We start from the raw sequence: 25,827 nt of genomic DNA on the forward strand, positions 1-25,827 counted from the left end.
ACCCCAGCTGGGCTCTGCGGCAGGGGGCGCTTCCCACAGCTTGCACTGAATCAGGCACAGCACCCTCTCTGGAGTCTTCCCCAAATAAGGCTTGGGTGCCCCTTCCCACTGTCACAGGGACTGGGTGGGAGTGGAGGAGTCAGATAAGAGGCTAGACTTTGGGAAGTGGGTCAGGCTGTTTTCTTGTTCTTAAACAGGGTGACCCTACCTTCCAAAAGGCCCCTGGGAAGGGTCCCAAGGTGGCTTCTGAAAGGTGACCATCTCTGCCTATTTCTAGGCAACTCAAGGTTTGGGAGACTGTCAGGGAGGGTCCAGTTAAAGAGGATCTCTCTTCTCTTGAACTCAGAAGCTGACTCCGCAGTCCAAGGGACTCCCTATATCTGGGAAGGCTCAATTTGGGGGTACCCCGGATCCCCTAGGACCCTAGGGGTCTGGTGTCAAAGAACAACCTCAATTCTGGGGTCTCGGAGGCCAGAAGGGTCAGTATGTGGAGGGAGAATGCCTCCCGCAGAAGCCTGGGAACTGCTCAAATGCAACCACCCCCGATTCCATGGGGACCCCAAGTTTCAACCCCAGTCAGGAGGGGAAGCGAACCCGGAACAGCAGGAAATCTGGGATCACGACCCAGATGTCGCTCCTGGCTAGAGGGGCGTGGCAGCCTGGACTTGGGGAAATGCCCCCACCCCTGCAGTCCCCTAGGGTGGAGGGTGCGGCGGGGATGTGTCTCCAACCGCGCGCCCGAGTGGCCCTAGGCTTGCACCCGCGCCTTCCCCACCCGGCTCAGGGGTCGCTGGAAGAGGAGCCCCCCCAATTCTTATCATTCCTGACCCCAAAGCCCAGTACCTTGCGCGCTGTAGCCCCAGCGCCATGACTCGCCAGTCGCCGCTCCGGAGCCCTTCGAGGCCCCTAGCCCCCTCCCCTGCCCTGCGAGCCCCCTCCCCAGCTCCTCCCCCCGCCGAGCGGTTGGCTGCGCAGCGCCCGGCCCGCGGCTCTGGTTGGTTGACCGGTCTGTCACTTCCATGAAAGAGGCGGGACAAGAGACGAAGACTTGGAATGCCGGGGGGGGGGTGCGGGGGGGGGGGGGGAGAGAGAGAGAGAGAGAGAGAGAGGTGTGTGTGTGTGTAGAGGGGGCGGGTGCAGTGGAATACACCCACCCACCCCCCAGCCACACTCTTTGCCGCGGACTTCTCAGCAGTGTCGCCAGCGCGCTGCAAGCAAGGTCGGCTGGCCGCGCCTTCTGGCCCAGTATCTCCCGCCAAGTTCCGACACCAGTACTCTTCTGAACCCACCTAGTTCACTCCAGCCCCCACCCTCTAACTCGCACCCCCGGCTCACTCCTCCATTTCCTACCCCCGGGTGGGCCCCTCCGACCTCCAATCCCACCCCCTCCAGTGGCCCAGCCCTGCCTCCTGAGTCGCCCAGCTCCGCTTCCACCCCTTCCCTATCCACTGAGTCCTCCGCTTTTCCTCTCCGCCCCCAACTCCCGACCCCACCCCAGTTCAACAATCCCTCCCCCCTCTGTACCCCATCGTTCCCTCTCAGTCCCGAGCCCCTTCCTTCCACCTTCACCCCTCCATCTCGTGCCCAATCCCTCTGCTCCCCACTCCTCCGGTCTGGCACCCTCTGTACCCCAGCCCCACCTCCTTGCCTCTCTAACTCCGTTTTCAGGTTCTCACTGGTGAGTGATCAAGTTTATGTCAAGTAAATATGTAAAACTCAATAACACCCACTTTTCAAAAGAGCGGAGAAATGATCTTTCTACCAATGAAGTAAGAAGGGAAAGGCACAAGGTCACCAAGGAGTGGTGAAAGTGTTACAATTGGATAAGGAACAGGGTGTGTGTGTGTGTGTGTGTGTGTGTGTGTGTGTGTGTGTGTGTTGGTGGTGGTTGGGTTCTAATCCATAGCAGACCAATATTCAGGATGCAGCTTTGGGCAGGGAAGAGGACACTATAGCAGAAGTCTGTGGTTTTTGCCCACCCTAGTGTCCCACTCAGTTTTCTTTTGGGGAACCACTTCTCTCCCCTCTCAGTCTATTTAATTTGAATAGGGCTGGCCATAACCCTCCCCTCACCAGCTCCAGGGACTAGACCTAGCCAGTTTATTCTGTTTTTCTGATCACAGTGATTGGTTCAGGGAAGGCATGTGACTTAATCTAGCCCAGTGAGAACCAACCCTGAGACATTTGCTGCAACTATCACAAAAGAGGTTCTCTTTCTACTGGAGCTGCCAAGCTGGTGGGATGTGAGCCTGGAGCTCATGGGGCTCTGTTACCATGAAAGAAGAAGCTTTATGCTGAATGTCAATGCAGAGGAAAGCAGAAATGAAAGTTTGTAAAAGACAGTTCTAACACTAGCACTTAAGTGCCTGGATCCAGCCATACCTGAAGTCCATTTTAATCTTAGAACCATTATGGGTTTTTTGGTTGTTGCTGTTGTTGTTAAATATTGTTTTATTCATTTACTTTGTGCTTAGATTAGTTGAGTTGATTTCAGCTGCTTACCCCCAAAAGAATCTTGATAAACTGAGAGAATATCTCCTGAGCCTCAGTACAGAGACATGTGAACGAGAGGTCAAAATTAGGAAGGGCTGCAGGAGAAGCAGGTCCTATCCGAGGAAGCAGAGGCTATCTGAGTCATAGCAGATAGCCGATCTGAGGATTTACGGTGCCCAAGGAAAATTGACATTTGTTAAACAAACATTAAAACAGGACTAAAACTTGTATACACAGATGTGCCAGGCATCTATGATCTAGGTTAGTGTTAAACTTCACTTGATGGTTCCTGGCAGCAAAGGTGATATGGGAAATGTGTTTTTCGAAATGATTTCCAATTTTTGCTAAAAGAATATGTTCTTGTTTGGGGCTTCCCTGGTGGCACAGTGGTTAAGAATCCGCCTGCCAATGCAGGAGACATGGGTTTGTGCCCCGGTCCAGGAAGATCCCACATGCCGCGGAGCAACTAAGCCCAGTGCGCCACAACTACTGAGCCTGCCCTCTACAGCCCACGAGCCACAACTACTGAGCCCGCACGCCTAGAGCCCGTGATCCACAACAAGAGAAACCACCACAATGAGAAGCCCGCGCACCACAACGAAGAGTAGTCCCTGCTCGCTGCAACTAGAGGAAGCCCATGAACAACAACGAAGACCCAACACAGCCAAAACTAAATAAATTAATTATTTTTTTTTAAAAAAGGGATATGTTCTTGTTTTTCTGGAGAGACAAGTTTTGTTCCTGGAGCTGAAGCTTAGGGGAGAGCTTTACATTATTAAAATGCAGAGTGATCCGAGCCACCAGGAACTATGGGAGCTCGGTGCAGGCACCTCACCCAGCCTGGGGGGGTTGTCAAGAAGGTTTCCTAAGGAGGAGACCTCTGAACAGAGACTTGAAGGATGAATAAGAGTGAAGAAGGTAAAGAGAGAACTTTCCTGGTGGCGCAGTGGTTAAGAATCCGCCTGCCAATGCAAGGGACACGGGTTTAAGCCCTCATCTGGGAAGATTCCCACATGCCGTGGAGCAACTAAGCCCGTGCGCCACAACTACTGAGCCTGCGAGCCACAACTACTGAAGCCTGTACGCCTAGAGCCCGTGCTCTGCAACAAGAGAAGCCACCATAATGAGAAGCCCGCGCATCGCCAGGAAGAGTAGCCCCCGCTGGCGGCAACTAGAGAAAGCCCGCGCAATGAAGACCCAACACAGCCAAAAATAAATAAATAAAATAAATAAATTTATTAAAAAAGAGAGAGAGAGGGAGAGAGAAAAGTATTCTGGGCAGAGGGAAGAGAATGCAATGGCTTGGAGGCAAAGAAAAGAGCTTGGGACCTTGAGATATTTGAAAGGTACCTGTGGCTACAACGTGGAGTGTAAGGAGAGGAGGTGGGCAGTGATGGTGGAATGGTGCATGCAGGTGAGATCTGAAAGCCATGAAAGAAGTTTGGGCAATATCCTGGGAGCACTGGGGAGCCATGGCAGAGTGTTGAGCAGGACAGGAACACAATATGTGCCTTAAAAAGATTCCTCTGGTTGCCATGTGGAGAGTGGATAACAGGGGTGAGACTGAAGGTCAGAGAACAGGAGGGAGGCTGGGGTGCAGATCTGGGTGTAAAGAAGAGATGCCTGGGCCAGAGAAGGGGCAATGGGGGTAAAGAAGAGGAGACGGATTGAAAAGATATTGAGGTTCACCCACACATCAACATATTACTATACTGATATGGATAAACAAACTGTGGTACACCCATACAGTGGATACTACTCAGTAAGAAAAAAGAATGAACTATTGATACACATACAACACAGATGAATCTTAAAATCATTATGCAGAATGAAAGAAGACAGACACAAAAGAGAATTACTATGTGATTTCAATTCCATGAAGTTCCAGAATGGGCAAGGCTAATCTACGGTGGAAAAAAAACAGTGCAAATGTCCTGAGGTGCGATTTGCCTGGTAAGTTCAGGGATCAGCAAGGAGACCAGTGTGGCTAGCGCAGAGGGATGGATGGGAAGATTGGGAGATGAGATCAGAGAGATGATGTGGGGAGGAAGTGGACAGTGGTGTGGAAAGATCATGCAGGGTGAGTTTTTTTTAGGTTATGTGTTGGCTTTCACCCTGAGGGAGATAGAAACATAGAAGGCTTTTGAGCAGGAAAGTGACATCTGAGTTAGGTCTGAATGAAGTCCTCTTTCCCCACAGGTTGGAAAGAACTGGAAGCTCTCTCATTTACAAAACAAACCACCCAAACGAGATTTATTTTGCTCATGAATCTGCAATCTGGGCAGGGCTCAGTGGGGACAACTCATCTCTGCTCCACTTGGCATCAGCTGGGGCAGCTTAAAGACTGTCAGCAGGAATGATCTGATGCTTCCTCAGTCACATGCCTGGTGGTTGATGCTGCCTGTCAGCTGAGACCTCACCTGGGGGCTGTGGCTGGAACATCTACATGTGACCTTTCCATGTAGCTGCTTGGGCTTCCTCACATCATGGCAGCCAAGCCCCAAGGGAGAGGGAGAGTGAGTGAGGAGACAGGCAGAAGCTGTGTCTCCTTTATGACCTAGCCCTGGGAGTCATGCAGTGTCACTTCTTTTCATCAAGGCAATCACAAAGTCCTGCCCAGTGGAGGGAAATAGACTCTACTTCTTTTTTTTAAAAATTAATTAATTAATTAATTAGGCTGCACCGGGTCTTAGTTGTGGCACACGGGATCTTCGTTGCAGCATGCAGGATCTAATTCCCTGACCAGGGATCGAACCCGGGCCCCCTGCATTGGAAGCATGGAGTCTTAACCACTGGACCACCAGGGAAGTCCCCAGACTCTACTTCTTGATGGGAAAAGTCAAGCTTCCACAGGAAGAGCACGTGGAACTGGAAATATTACTGTGGCCATTTTGGAGAAATATCTCCCACACTCTTTTTTTTTTTTTTTTTCTCCCACACTCTTTATAGAACAACTTGGAGCTCTGCTATGAGCAGCACCGTGGAGGTAGAGTCTTAGGCTTTGGGATATTGGAGAGAAAATGCTTGATTTATTGACAGGGAAATAGGGTTCAGCAACAAAACCCCAGAACCGGGCACACACCCAATCTGACGAGTCAGCATCTCCGGCTACTGTTTTCTGTACATCTGCTCAGATATTTTATTCAGATATTTTATTCACCTCTGTAAGACTCACCCTCCCTACTGCCCAAGACTGGGGGGAATTGCTCCTAACCTCTCTACTGCTGCCTCTTGTGATCTGATTTTCTCTCTGCTCTCCCTTCCCCTGGCTCTGACTCCTCATAGTATGGGTTTATAAAGGTCAGCTGGCATTCCTGGAACACGGCCAGGGGCAGAAAATCCCTCCAAACTCAAGCCAAGGCCAACCTGGAATCAGATGATGGATGTAAGTAGGGCGAGGGTTCTGTGCCCAGTGCTGTTCTGCTTTGACTGGAACATCATGACAGCCCCATTAGGTGGGCTCCATTATTTTCCTATAGTTTCGTGGTTTCAGTATATGGTTGTAGAGCCAGCCTTTGGGCTCCATCGCGTGCCAGCTGTGTGACCTTGACCATGTTATTTAACTTCCCTGTGGCTCAGAGAGTCATTTCTGAAAACTGCATTTAATAAAAAAATAATATACCCTGTGGTAGATTGGATGATTGTTTCCAAATCTCCACTCCCCTGCCAGCCAAGGGGCTCCATCCTGGAGGGTGGACAGACAAGGCTCAGACAGGCACGGTCACTACCCACACGTCCACATGCATACATGTCCATGTGCATTTTGATGTCACACATATAGGTGTCATGTAACAGGCTGCCATTAACACACAAGTCAGTAGCAACACGTGGATTCTGACAAATAGACGTGTCAGTACATGCCATGGTCAAGATATATGTCTTGGCATTAGGCATGCCTTGATGTGAGCCTGCTTGTTGATGCTAGCACGTGGATGCATGTTGTTGCACACACAGATAGTGACCCATATCTGGGTTCTGTAAATAAGGGCACCTGTCATCAATAAAACATGTGAAACACACGCACGACTATAATCACACACATGTAAAAGTCTCTTGCATGTCATGGTTCCCTATGCAGACGCTGATGTGTATGTTGGTGTAGATGCAGGTAACTGCCCCGCCTCTGCACTGTGGCCGGAGTCCCCTGCTCGCGTGCTCAGCGCTTTGGCGCCCCCTGCAGGAGAATCTGTCGCTCCACTCTGGGAGGCCAGGAGGCCCCTCCCAGCGCCCTGAGACCCCACCTCCCTGGCACATCCCTCCTTCAGTGAGCAAGACCCAGTAGCTGGGGCAGTCCCGGGAGATGTATGTAAATCTGTAGGGCTTCTGGTATTTGGTGGCCAGGGCCAGGGAACCCAGATTCTTGCAATGCACTGTGCAGCCCAGACCAGGAGGGGTTTCCTGGGTTCCTGCCCGAGTTCGTAGGTGCAGGAAGAATCTGTTAAGGATCATCTTAGGCTACAGTGGCTCCCATTTTACATATAAACAGCAAACATTTTACACTATTTTAATATACTCTGAATTTTTCAGGAAAGCAACTACATGTGAATCAAGGGAAGATCATACCCTGTTTGGGGCAAAAGTTGGTATTAGGAGTGCTCACCATGTCAGAGAATCATATCACTGACATTCTCCCTCCTTAGGGTATTTGAATCCCAGACAATCTAGCTGGTCACTCTGTTTTGGTTTCTCTCTTAATAGACATATGAATGTTTTTTATTTAGCCCTTATTTCAAAATGTCAAATATAAAGATAAAAATCTGACTGAATCTTGTCTTCTTCACCTTAAATCTAAACTTATAATTCATCAAAAGCAGGAACATCGGGCCCTGTAGTGTCTGAGAACACTGACCTAATGGAACACTCCATATTTAATCATAGATTACAGGCTCACCATCAGTCATCCACAATTCCAGGATCCAAATAGCTCTGAAAAGGAGAGATTGTTGTCTAGTGTACTTGACAGCAAAACCTGACCCGACCTGGGCTATTTTGGTAATCTATATTTATCCCACTGTGGTGGGATAAACAGCCCACATTTCACTGCGGAAATATTGATCTGTTTGATTCCAGGAGCCACCCTGAGCCTAGCTGGGCTGACCTCATATATGCCATATACACAAACCACCTTTCTAAAAACCAAACACATGCTTCATTCCTAAACACACATGTCTAGTAAAGGATTCTAGAGTGTATTTTTCTTTTGTTTCTTTTCTAAACTACAGATAACGTATTGCAATAATTTTAAGTTAGAGATTATATGTACAAATAAGTTATGCTGTGCATGAATTTTGTTTCCTGGTAATAAAAGGAATACTATAAAAATCTATTATTTTTAAAGGGGGTACTGGATTGAATAGATTTAAGATATACTATATTATATTATATTACTAAGCCAGTGATTCCCCAGTATGGTCTGCAGACCCCTGGGAGCCTCTGAGATCCTTTCATGAGCTCCACAAGGTCAAAACCATCCTCATAAGAATACTAAGATATTATTGGCTTTCCTCTTCTTCCTACTATAAGGTAAAGTTTTCCAGAAGCTATGTGATGTCTGATGATATCATTGCTCTGATATTAACATGTAATGGATTTATCATTGCTACTTTTCAACGAATAAATAAATCTTTAAAAATTATCAGTTTAAATTTATATAAGGTAAATATGAATAACTACCCTGTGGTGTGCTGGTGCCAGCCCTTACTGGCTTGGGAGAGTGAATTGTTAAATTTAAGATCATGTGTACCAGTTGTTAAAACTTTGATAGCGTGAAATGGGCCATGATGAAGTATTTACACCATAGAAACATCATATCATGGATTTTTTTCAGAAGGCTGATTGAACAGTACACCATATTGTATATTACCCACACAAGCAAAGACTCTCTGGGGGTCCTCAACATTTTTTAAGAGCATAAAGACGTTCTGAGACCAAAGCATATGAGAACAAGTGGTCTACCTAAACTAAAAAACAGTGAAGCCGTAACCTAAGCCTGACGCGCCCCCTGGTGGATGTGATGATATACACACTCAAACATACATACCTAAAAAGTGTGTGCGTGTGTGTTTGTGAAGAAATAGCTACAGGTAAAGGTCACATTGATTACATATTTTTAGTGTCTTGATTTTACATAATAAGAACACCTTCAATTTAGTGAAATATTATGTGCCAAGGAATGTTACAAGATTTCACATCATATCATTTAATCCTCACATCTATCCTATAAGACAAATATTATTACCTCGCTTTGGTTTCCAGAGCCATTGAGAGTAAGCGGCCGACATAATGCCTCATCACCTCACCTTTGAATATTTTGTGCGTAATTACTGCAAACAAGGGCCACTTTTCCTACATAACTACCTTCAATATCAGGAAATTCACATGACACATCACTACCTTTTAAGCCTCAGACTGCATTCAGGTTTCAAAAATTGTCCCCCTTTATAACAACAGGGCCCAAGTCAGAACCACCCACTACACTTAATTGTCATGTCTTATTTGACTTTCATGGTCTTCACCCTTTTGAAGCTTGCAGGCCAGTTATTATTTATTTTATTATTATTATTTTATTTTTTGGCTGCACCGCACAGGATGTGGGATCTTAGTTCCCGGACCAGGAATCGATCCCACGTCCCCTGAAGTGGAAGCACGGAGTCGTAACCACGGGACCACCAGGGAAGTCCCAGGCCAGTTACTTTGTAGAACATCCCTCGATTTGGGTTTGTCTGATGTTTTCTCATCATTCACTACAGGATATACACCTCTGGTAGGAATGCCGCAGAAGGGATTCAGTCTTCTTATTGCATCCTTTCCAGTGACACGTGATTATGATTTGTCTCATTATCCATGAAATTAACTTTGATTACTTTTAATAATTTGAGCCTATTAATACCTCTCACTTTACTTCAAAGTGATATTACTGGGGAAAGGTGGGGAGGAGGGATAAATTAGGAGTTTGGGATTAACATATGCACACTACTAAATGTAAAATAAATAACCAACAAGGACCTACTGTATACTATAGGGAACTCTACTCAATATTCCTTTTTTTAAAGATTTTTTTTGAGGTGGACCATTTTTAATTTTTTTTTTTTTTTTTTTTTTTGCGGTATGTGGGCCTCTCACTGTTGTGGCCTCTCCCGCTGCGGAGCACAAGCTCTGGACACGCAGGCTCAGCGGCCATGGCTCACGGGCCCAGCCGCTCCGCGGCATGTGGGATCTTCCCGGACTGGGGCACGAACCCGTGTCCCCTGCATTGTCAGGCGGACTCTCAACCACTGCGCCACCAGGGAAGCCCTGAGGTGGACCATTTTTAAAGTCTTTATTGAATTTGTTACTATTTTATATTTGTCTCTATTTTATGTTTTGGTTTTTTGGCCTTGAGGCATGTGGGATCTCAGCTCCTCGACCAGGGATCGAACCCTCACCCTCTGCACTGGAAGGCAAAGTCTTAACCACTGGACCAGGGAAGTCCCTCAGTATTCTGTAATCACCTATATGGGAAAAGAATCTGGGGACTTCCCTGGTGGCGCAGTGGATAAGACTCCACGCTCCCAATGCAGGGGGACTGGGTTCCATCCCTGGTCAGGGAACTAGATCCCACATGCATGCCACAATTAAGAGTTCGCATGCCACAAATAAGGAGCCCGCCTGCCACAACTAAGGAGCCCTGGAGCTGCAACTAAGGAGCCCACCACAACTAAGACCCAGTGCAACCAAATAAATAAATAAATATTTTTTAAAAAAAGAAAGAAAAGAATCTGAAAAAGAACGGATATAAGCATATGTATAACTGAATCACTTTGCCGTACACCTGAAACAAACACAATATTGTAAATCAGCTATACTCCATCCAATATAAAATAAAATTTAAATTAAAAAAATACAAAGATTAAAAAATGATATTACTTTCATACATTGGTGTGGAATGTCTATGCAAATTAAGTTCTTTCTTAAAAAGTCCTCTGTGTAAATCCAGAAATAAAGACAGACAATTGTTACTTTATCTTCCATAGACAATACCACATAATACTCCCCTGAGGAAGATACTTACCAAATATTGTAAAATAGATCATACTCCTGGATGGGAAGAATTTCTTTTTAAAATGCTGCACTAGATGTAGAGAATGGACTTGAGGACACAGGGAGGGGGAAGGGTAAGCTGGGACGAAGTGAGAGAGTAGCATTGGCATATATACACTACCAAATGTAAAATAGCTAGCTAGTGGGAAGCAACTTCACAGCACAGGGAGATCAGCTCGGTGTTTTGTGACCACCTAGAGGGGTGAGATAGGGAGGGGGAGGGGGAGGGGATATGGGGATACATGTATACATATATTCACTTTGTTACACAGCAGAAACTAACACAACAATGTAAAGCAATTATACTCCAATAAAGATGTTAAGACAATTAAAATATCACTTCCTTGATAATAAAAAAATAAAATGCTGCAATATATAAAAATATATCTAGTGCCATTCTAACCAGTTTTTCATACAATTTGAAAATGAAGAGTAGCCCGTGCTGGCCACAACTAGAGAAAGCCCAGGCGCAGACACAAAGACCCAAGGGCATGATAAATAAATAAATGAACGAAAGCATTCAAAGGCCTTTGTAAGTCCTAGAAAACAAGTGCCTTTCTCTAGGTCATTTTCCTACCCCCAGCCCCTCTTACTACGCACCTGACATTCTCTCTGTAATCCTGAAAGTCCACCTCTTTCCTGCCTGTTTCCTGGGAGAGGTTCCCTGTGGCCAGATAAAAATAACACCTAGATGCTGCCAGGAGGAAGATTCAATCAATTTATTCCTGGGGCAAAGGGGAATCCAGCGAAGAAGTACATGAAGACAGGAACTGATGGGGACTTCTCTGGTGGTCCAGTGGTTAAGACTCTGCACTCCCAACACAGGGGGCCCAGGTTCAATCCCTGGTCAGGGGACTAGATCCCACATGCCGCAACGAAGACCTGGCACAGATAGATAGATAGATAAATAAATATCTTTTTTTAAAAAAACAAGAACTGAAAGCATCCTCCTGGGTTTCACATCCAGGAGCCCAGCTCCACCATCCTTGACTAAAAGCTGTGGGAAGGACAAGCCAGGTCTTGTTCAGGGGTGCCTGACCAGGTCCAGCCTGTCCTTCCTAGAGGGTCTGGAGGCTCTTGGACTGGGATTCAGGAGACCTGAGATCTATTCCAGCCTGTATCACTGACCAGCATGGGACCTCAGGTCACTATCTTGTTTGAATCCAGGGAGCGGGTTGAGAGAATTCAATAACTGGCCAATTGATCTCACCCTTACTGTCCAGAAACCCAGAATCTTTTAGACATGGTAGAAGCAGAGTGTCCCAACGCCTGAGACAGCTTCCACTCAGCAGCCTCGGCCCTGCCTCACGAAGCTGGGCTCAGGAGCAGAAGACAGGGCCACTCCCACACAGAGAGGACCAAGGTGGGCCGAATAGGATGGGGCCTCTGAGGGAGCTGGTGGTGAGATTGCATAGTGCTGTGTGTAATGGCTTTTATGACACTTGAGAAGGGATAGAAGCAGGATGCCAGCACAAAGCCTCATCACTGTCAAACCAGGGGCTCTCAGCGTCCATCGAGCCCTGGCCTGGTCCCCGCTGCCCTCCTAACAGCACAGCCTCTGAGTTTCCCCTGCAGTGTCAGGATCTCTCTCCACTTTCCTACCCCAGGGCCTGACTCAGCTGCCCTGAGAGATCAGACTCCAGGCCAGGGAGGGTGGGCTGGATTCCTCCCTCCACAGAGATGTTAACCCTGATGCTGGCCTGGGGACTGTGCTTCTGTCTCTCACCCTGGCTGGGATCCAGTCCTGACCTAACTTCTCTTTTTGGTTGAGACAACCAGGTTTGCATTCCTCCAGGAAAATCCTGATACTGAGGACCAAAGAGATGAACCCTTTTATTTATTTATTTATACATTCATTCATTCATTCATTTAGGCCATGCAGTGCAGCATGCAGGATCCTAGTTCCCTGACCGGGGATGGAACCTACGCCCCCTACAGTAGAAACCATGGAGACCTAACCACTGGATCCCCAGGGAATTCTCAAACCCCTTTATTAGAACACGTGATGGGGCAGGTAAGTTAGTGATTTTTTTTTAAATTAATTAATTAATTTAATTTTATTTTGGCTGCGTTGGGTCTTCATTGCGGTGGGTGGGCTTCTCACTGCGGTGGCTTCTCTTGTTGCAGAGCACGGGCTCTAGGCACACGGGCTTCAGTAGTTGTGGCTCATGGGTTCTAGAACACAGGCTCAGTAGTTGTGGCGCACGGGCTTAGTTGCTTCGCCGCATGTGAGATCTTCCCGGACCAGGGCTTGAACCCGTGTCCCCTGCACTAGCAGGCGGATTCTTAACCACTGCGCCACCAGGGAAGCCCATTAGTGATTCGTAGGAAAAGAGGAGGTGATCTCCAAACCTTCTCTTTTCTCAAATGTTGTAACCACTTGTCTGTGGCTCACTGGGGAAAATAGGTATTACGTCATTATGTAGCTTATACACAGTCACAGGAGAAAGTGCATTAAACAGTGTAGCACAGCATCCTGTTCAGAGCACACTCTCCCGTATTCTAGTCTATTCTTATACAAGTAAAACATACTATTGTTTATGCCCAAGTGAATTGGCTTTACATCCTACCAGGATGCCCCAGTCTTTTCCTTGGGAAATATTGTTCTACCTGCTGCTGTAAGGGATGGGGCCAGAGAGCAGACGGGGAAATGGTCCTGCAAGAGGAGGTGGAATTACCACATCCTCTGTCAGGAGAAAGGGGGTGATCAGTTCCCTGCTACAGGGTGGTGACTTCTGCTTCAGAAGCCTTCTCCCTGGTCTCCTGCTTCTACTAACTCTCCTGTCCACCTTCTTCACAGCAGATAGACACCAGGAAGTTCCACAGACACAGATTTGACCACCTTCATCCCCTGCTTATGATCCCTCCACAGTGCCCCGTGAGCTCAGGATCATACCCAGAGTATCTGAAAGCCTCACGAGATGACCAGCCCTGCCACCTCCAGCCCCTCTCCTGCGCCCACCCTCTGCTTTTAGAGGCTCCAGATTCACTGAATCAGCCACAATTCTAACTCATCCTTGAAATCTCAGGGAAGATGCCGCTTCTCCAGTATCATCATCGCAGACTCTCTCCAGGTAGCACTTGGTCTTCCCCACCTATGGCTTCCCAACCAGCCCTGACCTTCCTGAGTCAGAGGCTGGATCTGTGTTCCCAGTGATGGCACAGGATCTGCTACTGAGTTGGCACTGTGTCCTCACATCACCTAGTGTTACAGAACCAAACATGGGCCTGCTCGCCTGTGTGCAGTAAAGCCAATCTACTGACACCAGGTTGTGATGAAGGAAAGTGCAGCGTTTACTGCAGGGCGCCAAGCAAGGAGAATGGGCAGCTAGTGCTTAAAAGACCCAAACTCCCCAATGGCTTCCAGTGAAAGATTTTTAAAGACAGGATGAGGAAGAGGGGTTGTAGGGTGCACGATCAGCTTTTCTTCTGATTGGTTGGTGGTGAGGAAATCGGGAGTCAACATTATCAACCTTCTGGTTCCAACTGGTCTGGGATCTATGTGCTTGTGGTCAGCAAATAGTTAACTTCTTCCACGTGGTGGGGCTTTCAGTATCTGAAAAACAGCTCAGGGACTTCCCTGGTGGTCCAGTGGTAAAGAATCCACCTTCCAATGCAGGGGACACAGGTTTGATCCCTGGTCAGGGAACTAAGATCCCACATGCCATGGGACAACCAAGCTCACGAGCCACAACTACTGAGCCCAGGCGCCTCAACTAGAGAGCTCACGTGCCACAAACTATAGAGTCCACCTGCTCTGGAGCTGGTGCGCCACAACTAGAGAGAAGCCCACGCACCACAGCAAAAGATCCCACATGCCTCAATGATGATCCCGCGTGCCACAGCTAAGACTCGAAGCAGCCAAAGGAAAAAAAAATGCTGTCAGAGTCAAATATGAGAAAGCAAGTCCTCCTCTTATACAAGGACAGGAATAGTGTTACCTATAAATGGCCTATTTGGCCCTTTGAGAAAGTATAGCAATTCAAACCCAAGACTCTCTGACCCCGAAGCCTCATCACTCTTGAGTCTGGTGTTCTCAGTGTCCATGGAGCCCTGGCCTGGCCCTCAATGTCCTCCCACCAGTACAGCCTCTGAGACCCACCCTCTAGCCCTGCCCTGATCTCCTCTCACTTTTCCACCCAGGTCCTGACTCAGCCCCCTGGAGAGATGAGGCTCCAGATGGGGGGAGGGGAGGGGGCTGGGCTCCTCTCAAGGGATGCCAACCCTAAGCCTGCCCTGGGCAACCAGCTTCTCTCTGGAACTGGCAGGTATCCAGGCCTACCTCGCCCCTCTTTTTGGTAGAGATGCCAGGCTGGGTGCCAAGCCTACCTTCAGCCACTCCAGGAAGCACCTGGGATGGAGGATGTGAGAGCTGAACCTATTTTTTGGGAAGACATGATGGGACAGCTAAGTCACTGGCTCTGAGGAAAGCAGAAGACAAGCCTGTGCCTGGAGTCTTTCCAATCATGTGTGTTTATTACCCATTGTATATGACTCACTGGGAAAGATAGATATTACATCCTTATGTGAGTTAAGATTCTCTGCAGTGCACACGATTCTATCTTCCATCAATTCTCTTTTCATTCTCAAAGAACTCATTAAGATAAATTCATTGGTTTTACAACCTGAAGGAGTGTCACGACCCACAGTTCGGAGAACACTTTTCTACCCTGCAGCTGTAAGAGGAGGGGAGGTCTGAAGAACAGGGGAAGAAATGGCTCTGGGAAACGAGTGTGCTATACATCCCACCCCCTTGAGAGAGGTCAGACATTTAGAACTCTGGTAATTGCATGATTATTTCTGCTCCAGAAGCATCCTCTCTGGTTTCCTGCTTCCTGTCTGTCCACCCCCCTCACAGGAGACAGACACTAGGATTTTCCACAGACCCAAGTCTCACCACTTTCATTCCCTGTTCAGGATGTGTTCTTGGCTCACAGTGCACTCAGATTAAACCCGAATCCTCACCAAGGCCCACGGGGTGACTCGCCCTGTCCCACCCTCCGCCCTCCCAGGGCTGAGCCCCCTCTGAAACAGTCACAATTCTTGCTTATTCTTAAAATCACAGCTCAGATGTGCCCTCCTACAGGAAGCCCTCCCTATCACCCTTGGCCCTTCTTCCCAGACCTGCTCACTCTGGGTCATTATTGCCTGTGCCCCAACTGGACGTGGGAGTCAGAAGGAAAGGGTCTGGGACTAAGTCACCACTGTGTCCCCATCATCAGATAGCACAAGGCTGGTGGCAGAGCAGGTGCTCAGGGAATACTGAAAGAATGCATGAATGAATGAATGAAATCATAAATGGATGAAGGAATAAAATGTGTTCAGATTGTATCTAACTCAACACGTCTTTGTGACATACTGAGAACTGGCGCCTGAAGTTCAAACCTCTCCCTCTCTCCAGACATCTCCCTTGTCCTCCCTGTAATACTGTTCCTCAGCAAGGCCTGGTGGGATCTCAAACACTGGGGAAGGCCTCAGGGTCCCTCTTTGCAGAAGGACCTCCCTCCCAGCCATCTCTCCCCTGCTTCCCCACCCCACAAACATAGGACTCAACCCTGTGTTGGGGGCTGGAAACCCAGGCTACCAACAGCATCAGGGCCCTGCCAGGAGTGAGCAAGTTGGGATGGGGCTCAGAATCTTCTCTATTCTTGATTTTACTGACTGCCTGGCGGCATCTATTAGGAAAAATAGACATTACATCATAATGCATCTTTGAGATACATGCATCATGCATCCCAAAAAAAGCGAAAAGAAGTATAGGCAAATGGCTTCTCTAGTGGCGCAGTGGTTAAGAATCCACCTGCCAATACAGGGGACAGGGGTTCGTAGTCCTGGTCTGGGAAGATCCCACATGCCGCAGAGCAACTAAGCCCGTGCGCCACAACTACTGAGCCTGAGCTCTAGAGCCCGCGAGCCACAACTACTGAAGCCAGCACACCTAGAGCCCGTGCTCCACAAGAGAAGTCACCACTATGAGCAGCCCACACGCAGCAATGAAGACCCAATGCAGCCAAAAATAAATAATTAAAAAAAATAAAAGAAGTATAGGCAAAAATGTGCACTGTCAGCCTCCCTCAGGGGAGCAGCTCTTTCATCTTCTGATCCCAACTGGCTTCTCTCAGAGGAAAAACTACTCCCCTCTCCCTCAGATCTACTTAAAATCTGGTGTGGACTTTTTGTCCAGAATGGCAACAAAACAAATTAGTATGGTAACGATCTTGGTCACATCAATCACCTCTAAAGTCATCTATTGCTTACCAAGTACCCAGCACAATTTCTCCCATTCTCTCATTCATATTCTTCACATCTCCCAGATCAGTTATCATTTATATTGTTTAGATTATTCCCAAAGCAATCAACAGATTCAATGCAATCCCTTGCAAAACCCCAATGACTTTTTTCCTTCTTCCAGTAATGTGAAAGCGTATTCTCAAATTCATATGGAATTGCAAGGGACTCTGAATACCTCAAAGAATCCTTAAAAGAACACTCTTGGTAGACTCACAAGTCCCAATTTTAAACTTACTATAAAGCTACAGTAATCAAAACAGTGTGGTACCGGCATAATGATAGACATATAGATCAATGGAATGGAATTGAGTTTCCAGAAATAAACTCATGCATTTATGGCCAATTGATTTTTTTGTTAATTCTTTATTTATCAAGAGAAGCTATTCCTTAGCCCAGATATTCATAGTTCATAGTTTCATAGTTCAGAAACACAGGTAAGTGACAAACTTCCACAGAACTCAACCCAAAGAAATTCTTTGCATTCCAAAATCACTTTGCACTCTGAAAGATACCAGTCTTCCTCATCTCCTCAAAATCTTTTATAGAATCATAATTTCTGTGGACAGACTTCCCTGGTGGTCCAGTTGTTAAGAATCCACCTCCCAATGCGGGGGACGTGAGCTCAATCCCTGGTTGGGGAACTAAGATCCCACATGCCGTGGGGCAACTAAGCCCACGCATCGCAACTGTTGAGCCCGCGCACTCTACAGCCTGTGTGCCACAACTAGAGAGAAGCCCACGCACCGCAACAAAGAGCCCACGTGCCACAACTAAGACCTGACGCAGCCAGATTAATTAATTAATTTTTAAAAAAGAGTCTCTTTTTAAAAAGTAATTTCTGTAGAAATCTGCATTTTCAACTCTCAGGGAGACAATGAATGCTCCAACAATATGAAATCACAGATTCTTGGCCAGAACACATCTGAGGTTTTGTCAAAGAACTGGAAGCCATGGTAGTTTTTCACCTTGACAGCTCAACAACAATGTCCTTACAGACTGATGGAGAAATGGACTTTGGCCAATTGATTTTCAATGAGGGTCCTAAGACCATACAAAATGGGAGGAGGTTTTCAACATGTGGCAGACTGGGTCAAATGCATATCCATAGGCAAAAGGATGAAGCTGGACCTCTACCTCACACCATAAACAAAACTAAATCAAAGTTGATGAAAGGCCTAAATGTAAGAGTTAAAACTAGAAAAGTCTTAGGAGAAAACATAGGAGTAAGTCTTCATGACCTTAGATTTCAAAATGGTTTCTTAGATATGACACCAAAAGCATAGAGGCAAAGGGAAAAAAAAAAAACCCCAGCATACATTGGACTTTAAAAAATTTTAAAGTTTTGGGTATCAAAGGATACTGTCAAGAAGGTGAAAATACAACTCACATAATAAAAGAAAATGTTGAAAATCATATAGCTAATAAGGATCTGGAATATAGTCTCCAGAATATATAAAGAGCTCCAACTGAATAACAAAAAGATAAATAATACAATTTTAAAACTGGCAAAGGACTTAATAGATATTTCTCCAAGGAGATATCCAAATATCCAATAAGCACACGATAACATGATCAAAGTCATGTTTTAAGGGAAATTCAAATCAAAATTACTAGGAATTACCACTGTATAGCCACTAGAATGGTGGTACTTTTTAAATGATAAAAAAAAAAAGTGTGTTCACAGGGGTATGGAGACATTGCAAACTGCACACTTTGCTCGTGAAAATGCAAAGTGGTGCGACTACTGTGGAAAACTGTTCACTCCTCACTAAATTAAACATGTGAACAAACAAATCTACTCCTGGATTATAACCAAAAGAATCGAAACATGTTCAAACGATCATTTGTACATAAATGTTCATAGTAGCATTTTTCACAAGAGTCAAAAGGTGGAAACATCACAAATGTCCACCAAATGATGAATGGATAAAAAGATGTGGTATGCCCATACAATGAAATATTATTTCTCTTAAGAAACGAAGTGCCGATACATGCTGCAGCATGGATGAACCTTGAAAACATTGTGATGAGTGAACGAAGCCAGACACAAACCACCACATCTTTCATAATTTATAGGAAAACTTCAAAGTAGGTGAATACATTGAGACAGAAAGCAGGTCAGAGGTTTATAGGGGCTGGGAGGACAGTGGAATGGGCAGTGATTGCTTAATGAATATGAGGTTATCCTTCTGGGGTGATGAAAATATTCTGGTGATGGTTATACAACATCTTGAATGTACAAAATGTCACTGAACTGTACAATTTACAAGGGTTAAAATAGTAAATTTTATGTTAGGTGTATTTTTCCACACACATAAAAAAGAAAAGTAAAAACATTTGAATGGGGGGGGGGTGTGTGTCCAAAGAACAGCAGGAACTGTCCACACCTCTAGTGCTGACCAATTCGATCTGTTTCTGGAATGATACTTTCTCTGAGTATCTTCACTTTATAGCGTGATTTTGATTCCCAACTGCTCGTGCAGAGCGAAGGTTGGTGTGGTTCACCTAAATCTGAAACCCTTGATCTGTTTGGTCCCAGAAACAACTCATTCCCTTCTCACTGAGCATCAGAAGCACAACTGGCTCTAATTCTCAAGTGTCTTCCTTGACAACAAAGCCACACACACACAAAAAGCTGTGAAAAGTGCTCAAGAGAAGACGTCCAAGGTGCTATCAGGATGTAATGAGGTTACAGACCACATCCTCAGAGTTCAGGGACATTTCATGCGGGCAACATTTAAACTGAAAGCTGCTGCGGGGGTGGTGTGGGGGCAGTGAATAGAATGCACGTGAAGAGAGTGGGGAGAGGGTCAGACAGAAACCATCATGCATGAACCCTGCAACTTGTGGATGTGGGGGGCACAGACACTGATGCTGAGGCACAAGTAAGAGAGAAGAGAGTGGTGAAGCGTACAGTTGAGGACTTGGCGGTTGAGCCGTGGGAGACATTTTGGGTTGTAATAAGCAGTTATAATAAGTTGGGGGCAAGGGGGAACCATGAGGAATGGGCAGGACGCTTGGCATCATTGCCCTCCACTGAGGGCCTCCTTGTCTACAGAGGCTGGGAAGATTCAGACTGCCTTTCCCACACGGCCTTGCAGCTGGAATTCTGGATGTATTTGAAGCTCTGGGCATCACAGCCAGGTGTTTCGCCAGCAGCACCCGTGAGTTTAGGCAATAGCTTTGAGGTGCTGAAAAGCCACTAAGCAGAAACAAGGGCGTCCAGATCCTGGATCACAGCTCAAGAGTGCTGTCCTGAGTATCATTCATGGAGACACAGCCTAGAGCCTGTTCCTCCAGCCACTCCTATGACATGTAGGCTCTTAATTCACTATATCATGTGGAGGATCCAACCAGGGCTGGGTCAAGCCAGATCATCCATTCTTTCATCACTTGAAGTCACTTTGCAGGGAGCAGGGGTCTGTTTCTGCAATCCCAGGGATATGGTTGGTGCAAAGGGTTGACGTAGCCTCCCCATCAGCCAGCAGAGGAGGAACCTGCTGGCTCTGGGGAGCCCCAGCCCCTTCTGCATACCTGACCTTCTCTCCATACACCTGAAAGTCTACCTCATTCCTGCTTGTTTCCTGGGAGGGGTTCCCTAAGGCCAGATGGAAATAACACCCAGATACTGCCAGGAGGAAAATCAAGTCTATTTATTCCTGGGGCAACAAGGAAGCCAGTGGGGAATCCAGTGAGAGCAGGAACTGACAGCATCACCCTGGGTTTCACATCCAGGAGCCCAGCTCTGCCAGTCCCAAGAAGGGACACATGGGAACGTTAACCTGGGTCTTCCCCAGGGCTGTCTATGAGCAGAGGCTGTCCTTCCTAGATGGGCTGGGCCAGGGATGTTCGGAGGCCCCCGGACTGGGGTTCAGGAGACCTGGGTTCTAGTCCAGCCTGAGTCACTGACCAGCAGTAAGACCTTGGGTCAGTGTCTTCCTTGGATTCAGGGAACAGAATGAAAGAATAAAACAAATGGCTGTTTGAAGTTAGAAGTAGAACTTTCTCTAGCCATAAGTAGTAGCAGGTCCCGACACCAAATGATGGCTCAATCAACACAAGCCAGGTCCCTCCCAGATCTGGGCTCTCTTGCAGAAGACAGAGCTGTCCCCAGACAGTGAGGTCCCATGGTGGACACAGTAGGATGGGAGTCTCTGAGGGGGCTGGTGGTAGGATTGGACAGGACTTTGTGCAAAGGATTTTTTGATACCTTGAGAAAGGGGCCAAGGCAGGATGTGAACCCAGGGCTATCTCATCCCAAAGTCTCAACGCTGTTGAGTTAGTGGCTCTTGGTATCTACAGATCTCAGAAATGGCACTGCTCTCCCATCAGCACCCAGGCCCCCCTACCCTGTCCTGATCTCCTTTCACTCCCCTGCCCTTTAGTGACTCAGCTCCCCTGAGACACAAGGCTCCAGGCCCTGGAGTGCAGTCTGGGCTCGTCCCTCTTCAGAGACGGAACACTAACCCTGCCCTAGAAAACATCCTTTCTCCCTCACCCTGGTTGCTGTCCAGGCATCTACTGCACTCCAGATTTAAGCAGAGGCAACCAGGCCTGGGTCCTGTCCTGCCTGGAGCCATCACAGGAAGCGAATGGAATCAAGGTCATGAGCAATGTGCCCCAACCTGTAAAACATGACGGGGCAGCTAAGTCTGTGGCGCTTATCAAAGGAGGAATCCACCCTTGCCCTGAGCCTCCTCCATTCAAGACTTTGTTAACCAACAGGCTGCAGCTCTCTGGGAAAAAATAAATATTACATTATTATGTGGCTTCCAACATCCTTGAGGGCAAGTTTCAGGACACAATGTTTAATTGTTGAAATCCATTCCCTAATCTATATATTTTCAATTAAAAAATAACATAGCTTATGACCAACTCTAGTGGTTATCTAACCTACTAAAATGTTGCAATCTGCTGTTTGGAGCTACTCAGCGGCTGCAGGAGAAAGGACACCAGAGGCCAGAGGGTGATGTGGGGTTGGGAGGGGAGCATGCTGTACCCCTGCCCCCATGGGTGATAAAAAACAAGACTCTGGTAATTGCACAAATATTTCTGCTATAGCAGGACCTTCCCTGGACTCCTAACTCTAGTCTCAACCTTCCTGTCCACCCTCCTCCCAGCAGATACTGGGATATTCACAGACACAAACCTGAATACTTTCCTTCCGTGCTCAGGACCTGGCCATGGTGCCCAGTGTCCTGAGGATAAAGTCCTGAGTCCTGGGACTTCCCTGGTGGCGCAGTGGTTAAGAATCCGCCTGCCAATGCAGGGAACATGGGTTCGAGCCCTGGTCCAGGAAGATCCCACATGCTGCGGAACAACTAAGCCCGTGCGCCACAAATACTGAGCCTGCGTGCCTAGAGCCTGTGCTCCATAACAAAGAGAAGCCACTGCAATGAGAAGCCCTCGCACCTCAACAAAGAGTAGCCCCTGCTCACCGCAACTTGAGAAAGCCCCCGCACAGTTAGGAAGACCCAACGCAGCCAAAAATAAATAAATAAATAAATAAAAATTTAGTTTTTTAAAAAAGAATGGAACTGTCAGCTTACTACCAAGGGTAGATTTGAGGTCAAGTCCCAGTGATGCTTTTTTTTTTTTTTTAATTTACTTATTTTATTTTTGGCTGCGTTGAGTCTCTGTTGCTGCGCGCGGGCTTTCTCTAGTTGTGGAGAGCGGGGGCTACTCTTCATTGCTGTGTGTGGGCTTCTCATTGCGGTTGCTTCTCTTGTTGCAGAGCACAGGCTCTATGCACGTGGGCTTCAGTAGTTGTGGCACTTGGGCTCAGTAGTTGTGGTTCACGGGCTCTAGAGCTCAGGCTCAATAGTTGTGGTGCACAGGCTTAGTTGCTCCACGGCATGTGGGATCTTCCCGGACCAGAGCTCGAACCCATGTCCCCTGCATTGGCAGGCGGATTCTCAACCACTGCGCCACCAGGGAACCCCCCACCTCCACCCCAGTGATGCTTACGTGGCACTATGAGTCAGACATCTTCTAAGGGATCGACCCATGAGTTAGATACGTTATAGTATCAGCCCCATTTTGCAGGTGGGGAAAACTGAAACCCAGAAAGGTTGTCACTTGCCCAAGCTCACACACTGGAATGTCACCAGAATTCAAACTCAGGCAGCCTGGCTCTGAATGAGGGCTCTGGACCACCAGGCTCTACTATCTCCCATGTGGCAGCAAGGTGAGTAGCCCTCTTCTGGCCTGTTTACTCAACTGTGAAATGGGCTTCCCATTAGTCACCTCTTCAGTTTGCTGCAAGGGTTAAATGACATCGGGCTTAGGTCCAGGAGAAGTGTTTTTAAAATGGGCCCCTTTGTTTCTTCAGCTCCTTGCAGGAGGATGGGAGAAGAGGCCTGGCCGCCTGCCTCCCATGTTAAGTCCTGGTGAGCTGTCCAATGCTCCACTGAGAGGAGAGACAAAACAGGGCAGAGATCCAGACCCTGGGTCTTCCAGAAACCACGGGGCGAAGTGCCCAAGGGCCTGTGTGCCTCTCCCCAATCCCCACTCTCGGCTGGGTGAGGGGCCCCTTGGCTTTACCACGGTCTCCCCCCTCCGGACCGGACCACACCGCATCCTGTTGGGGCCCTGCCAGAGAAGGAAGCGGAGTCCGGGTTCCCACTGGGAAGTCCCGCGGGGTGTGGTGCAAGGCCTTCCCTGCCCCCCAGGCAGATAAAGGCGCAGAGCCAGCCTGGAGCTGCTAGCCATCTCCGCGCGCCCTGCCTGCCCTGACCCGCCGCTGCGCGCTGCTCGCCTGGGCCCTCCTCGGCCGTCCTCAGCCTCGGAGCGGCTCAAGAAGCCTCGGTAAGCTGCATCCCCATCGTGCCCCGCAGAGAGTGGAAGGCCCTGGCGCCCGAGCGCAACCAGCGCCTAAGACGGGCCCGTGCGCTACGCGGTGGTGTCGCACGCAGCGGGCAGCGCCTGGGACACCCCGGCCTCTTGCCTGAAGCAGGTCCAGAACGTGCAGCACTACCACGTGCGGGCGCTGGGCTGATGCGAGGAGTGAGAGGAGAGGCAAAAGCTGGAGACGGGACTGGAGCAGAGGGAGGAGCGCGGGCCCAGGAGACCGCAGGGACCCTGTTCTAGAGCCGCCTGGCCGACACCCCGGGCACCTTACTCAACCGCGCAGCATCTTCGTTTGTCCCCAGGGTCGCCGCTTAGGGCTGGGCGTGTGCAAAGATGCTAGGAGGACGGGAAGCAGCTGCAGTCCAAGCTCTGCCCCCAGAGGAACGGACAGACTTTGCCAATACACAGGAAGATGTCCTGTGCACCGGATTCCCTTGGTAAAGTCCGGTGCCTCGTTAAGCACCAGGCCGGGTTGCCGTCCCAGCTCCGTTTACTGCTGGCTGAGCCCTGGGGCAGGCATTCACCCTCTTTCAGCTTCAGTTTCACCTTCCTCCTCTGCAAAGTCAGGGGGTTCGTGGCCCACTCCATCACTAAGCCAGCCAATACCACTTAGGACACTGCCTGGTGTGCAGTGAGAGCCCCCAAATCCATGGACTGTTGGCGCCTATTACCATGTGCCAGGCTGTGCGCCATATGCTGGGATGGGGGCACAGCCATGAACAGTGTGAATCTAGCCCAAAGGGATTTAAAGACCAGCAGGCAGCAACAGGTGAGAAACAAGCAAAGTCAAAAAGATGAATTCAGATGGTGAGAGAAGCGATGGAGAAAAGGAACAGAGTGACTGACGCGGCTCCGGCATATGGGAGCCGAGAGAAGAGTGTGGTAAGCTGGGGGTACAGCAGAGGTAGAGGCCAGGAGGCTGAGTGAGTGGGTCATTCCTGAGGGACAAAGGGCAGGGTGGCTGGAGGTAGCCGGGAAGAGTGATATGAAATGAGGAAGGAGTTGGCAGGGGCCGGATGGCACAGGGTCTTGTGGGCCATGGGGAGGACCTCTGTTCTGCTCTAAGACAGGAGCCATGAGAGGGATGTGAGCCTGCTTGGACATGAGAAGCTCCCTCTGGCTGCAGTGTGGAGAACAGACTGTAGGGGGGTGAGGGCAGAAACAGGGGCAGGGATTGGTTAGATCTGCCTCTGGGGCCCATGCCCACCAGCTCCCTTTCCAGGGTAATAGGCTGGGGTCCTGCACACGGGCTTCTATAGCAAGAGACTCTACTGGTTCTCAAGCCTTGGTAAACACCAGAATCACCTTACTGGAAATGCAGGTCCCCAGGCCCCACGCTTAGAGACTGCTTCTGTAGGGCTGGGGTGAAGCCAGAAAGCCTGAGGACCTCGCTTGGAAAAACCTGGAAGCCTTCAAGGGTATCCCCAGCTCTTCTGGCTCAAGATTTTACCAGTCAAAGGCTCCAACTTCAAATTATTTTTCCAAAAGTCAGGCGCTCCAGTTCTAAGCGTTTCCCTGAAGGAACGAAGAGCAGAGCTTGGCTCCACAGCCTCTGGTCTAAATCACTTTATAGAAAAGCAAACTGAAGTTTGTTTCTCAGATTTTAGGATTCAGAGTCTGATCCAAATGTTTGGAATCCCGCTTCCTTGTCGCATCTTGTTCGGAGCCTCAGTTTCTTCACCTGTAAAATGGGGCTCCTGCCTACCCACCAGGTGGTGGGGTTTGAAGTTTAAATTAAATGCATCCATTTAGCTAATGTACAGAGAGTACCAACTGCTTGTGCCAGATGCTGGGGCTGTGGCAGGACCATAACCGGCCCAGCCCTGGGGGTCAATATCACTATGGTATTTCTAGTCTCTTCAGTCCGGATTCTGAGAGTCTGCCTTCCCAAATGGCAGATTCAGGACCCAGTATTAGAGTTCCCACATTCTGTGCATCCTTGGTGACCTTGTGAGCCAGAGGACTGAGGTGACAGATATCGCATCTCCAAAACGCCAGTCTTCTGGTTAATTCCAAATTTGTGCCAAATCAAACTCGCTCAAGCAGGACGTGTTGAATGACTGAACCTGACAGATCTGCTGCCAGGATTGGAAACCTCAAAGAGGCAGATGCTGG

At 48.2% G+C, this 25,827-nt stretch overlaps 2 protein-coding genes and 1 non-coding gene across 3 annotated transcripts in view; 1 reads left to right on the plus strand and 2 right to left on the minus strand.

The window, feature by feature from the left end:
* Positions 1–867: 867 nt before the first annotated feature.
* PGLYRP1 (peptidoglycan recognition protein 1) overlaps positions 868–25,827 on the plus strand; it is a 29,650-nt gene continuing 4,690 nt past the window's right edge. The window contains 7 exon segments of the mRNA XM_022585314.3: positions 868–994; positions 1,166–1,271; positions 1,669–1,678; positions 23,571–23,633; positions 23,635–23,745; positions 23,747–23,868; positions 25,672–25,680. Of these exon segments, the coding sequence (XP_022441022.2) occupies positions 868–994; positions 1,166–1,271; positions 1,669–1,678; positions 23,571–23,633; positions 23,635–23,745; positions 23,747–23,868; positions 25,672–25,680 (548 nt within the window).
* CCDC61 (coiled-coil domain containing 61) overlaps positions 2,160–25,827 on the minus strand; it is a 43,781-nt gene continuing 20,113 nt past the window's right edge. Inside the window, exon 15 of the transcript XR_002646268.2 lies at positions 2,160–11,454. The gene's annotated coding sequence lies outside the window, so the exon portion shown is untranslated. The remainder of the gene's footprint in view (positions 11,455–25,827) is intronic.
* Positions 5,228–5,300, minus strand: TRNAW-CCA (transfer RNA tryptophan (anticodon CCA)). The gene has a single exon. It is a non-coding gene; the product is annotated as a tRNA-Trp (tRNA).

The sequence above is a fragment of the Delphinapterus leucas genome, chromosome 20, assembly GCF_059928025.1.
Source record: "Delphinapterus leucas isolate spDelLeu-1000000601 "Yukka" chromosome 20, BTC_Dleu_Yukka2, whole genome shotgun sequence".
Lineage (NCBI taxonomy): Eukaryota > Metazoa > Chordata > Mammalia > Artiodactyla > Monodontidae > Delphinapterus > Delphinapterus leucas.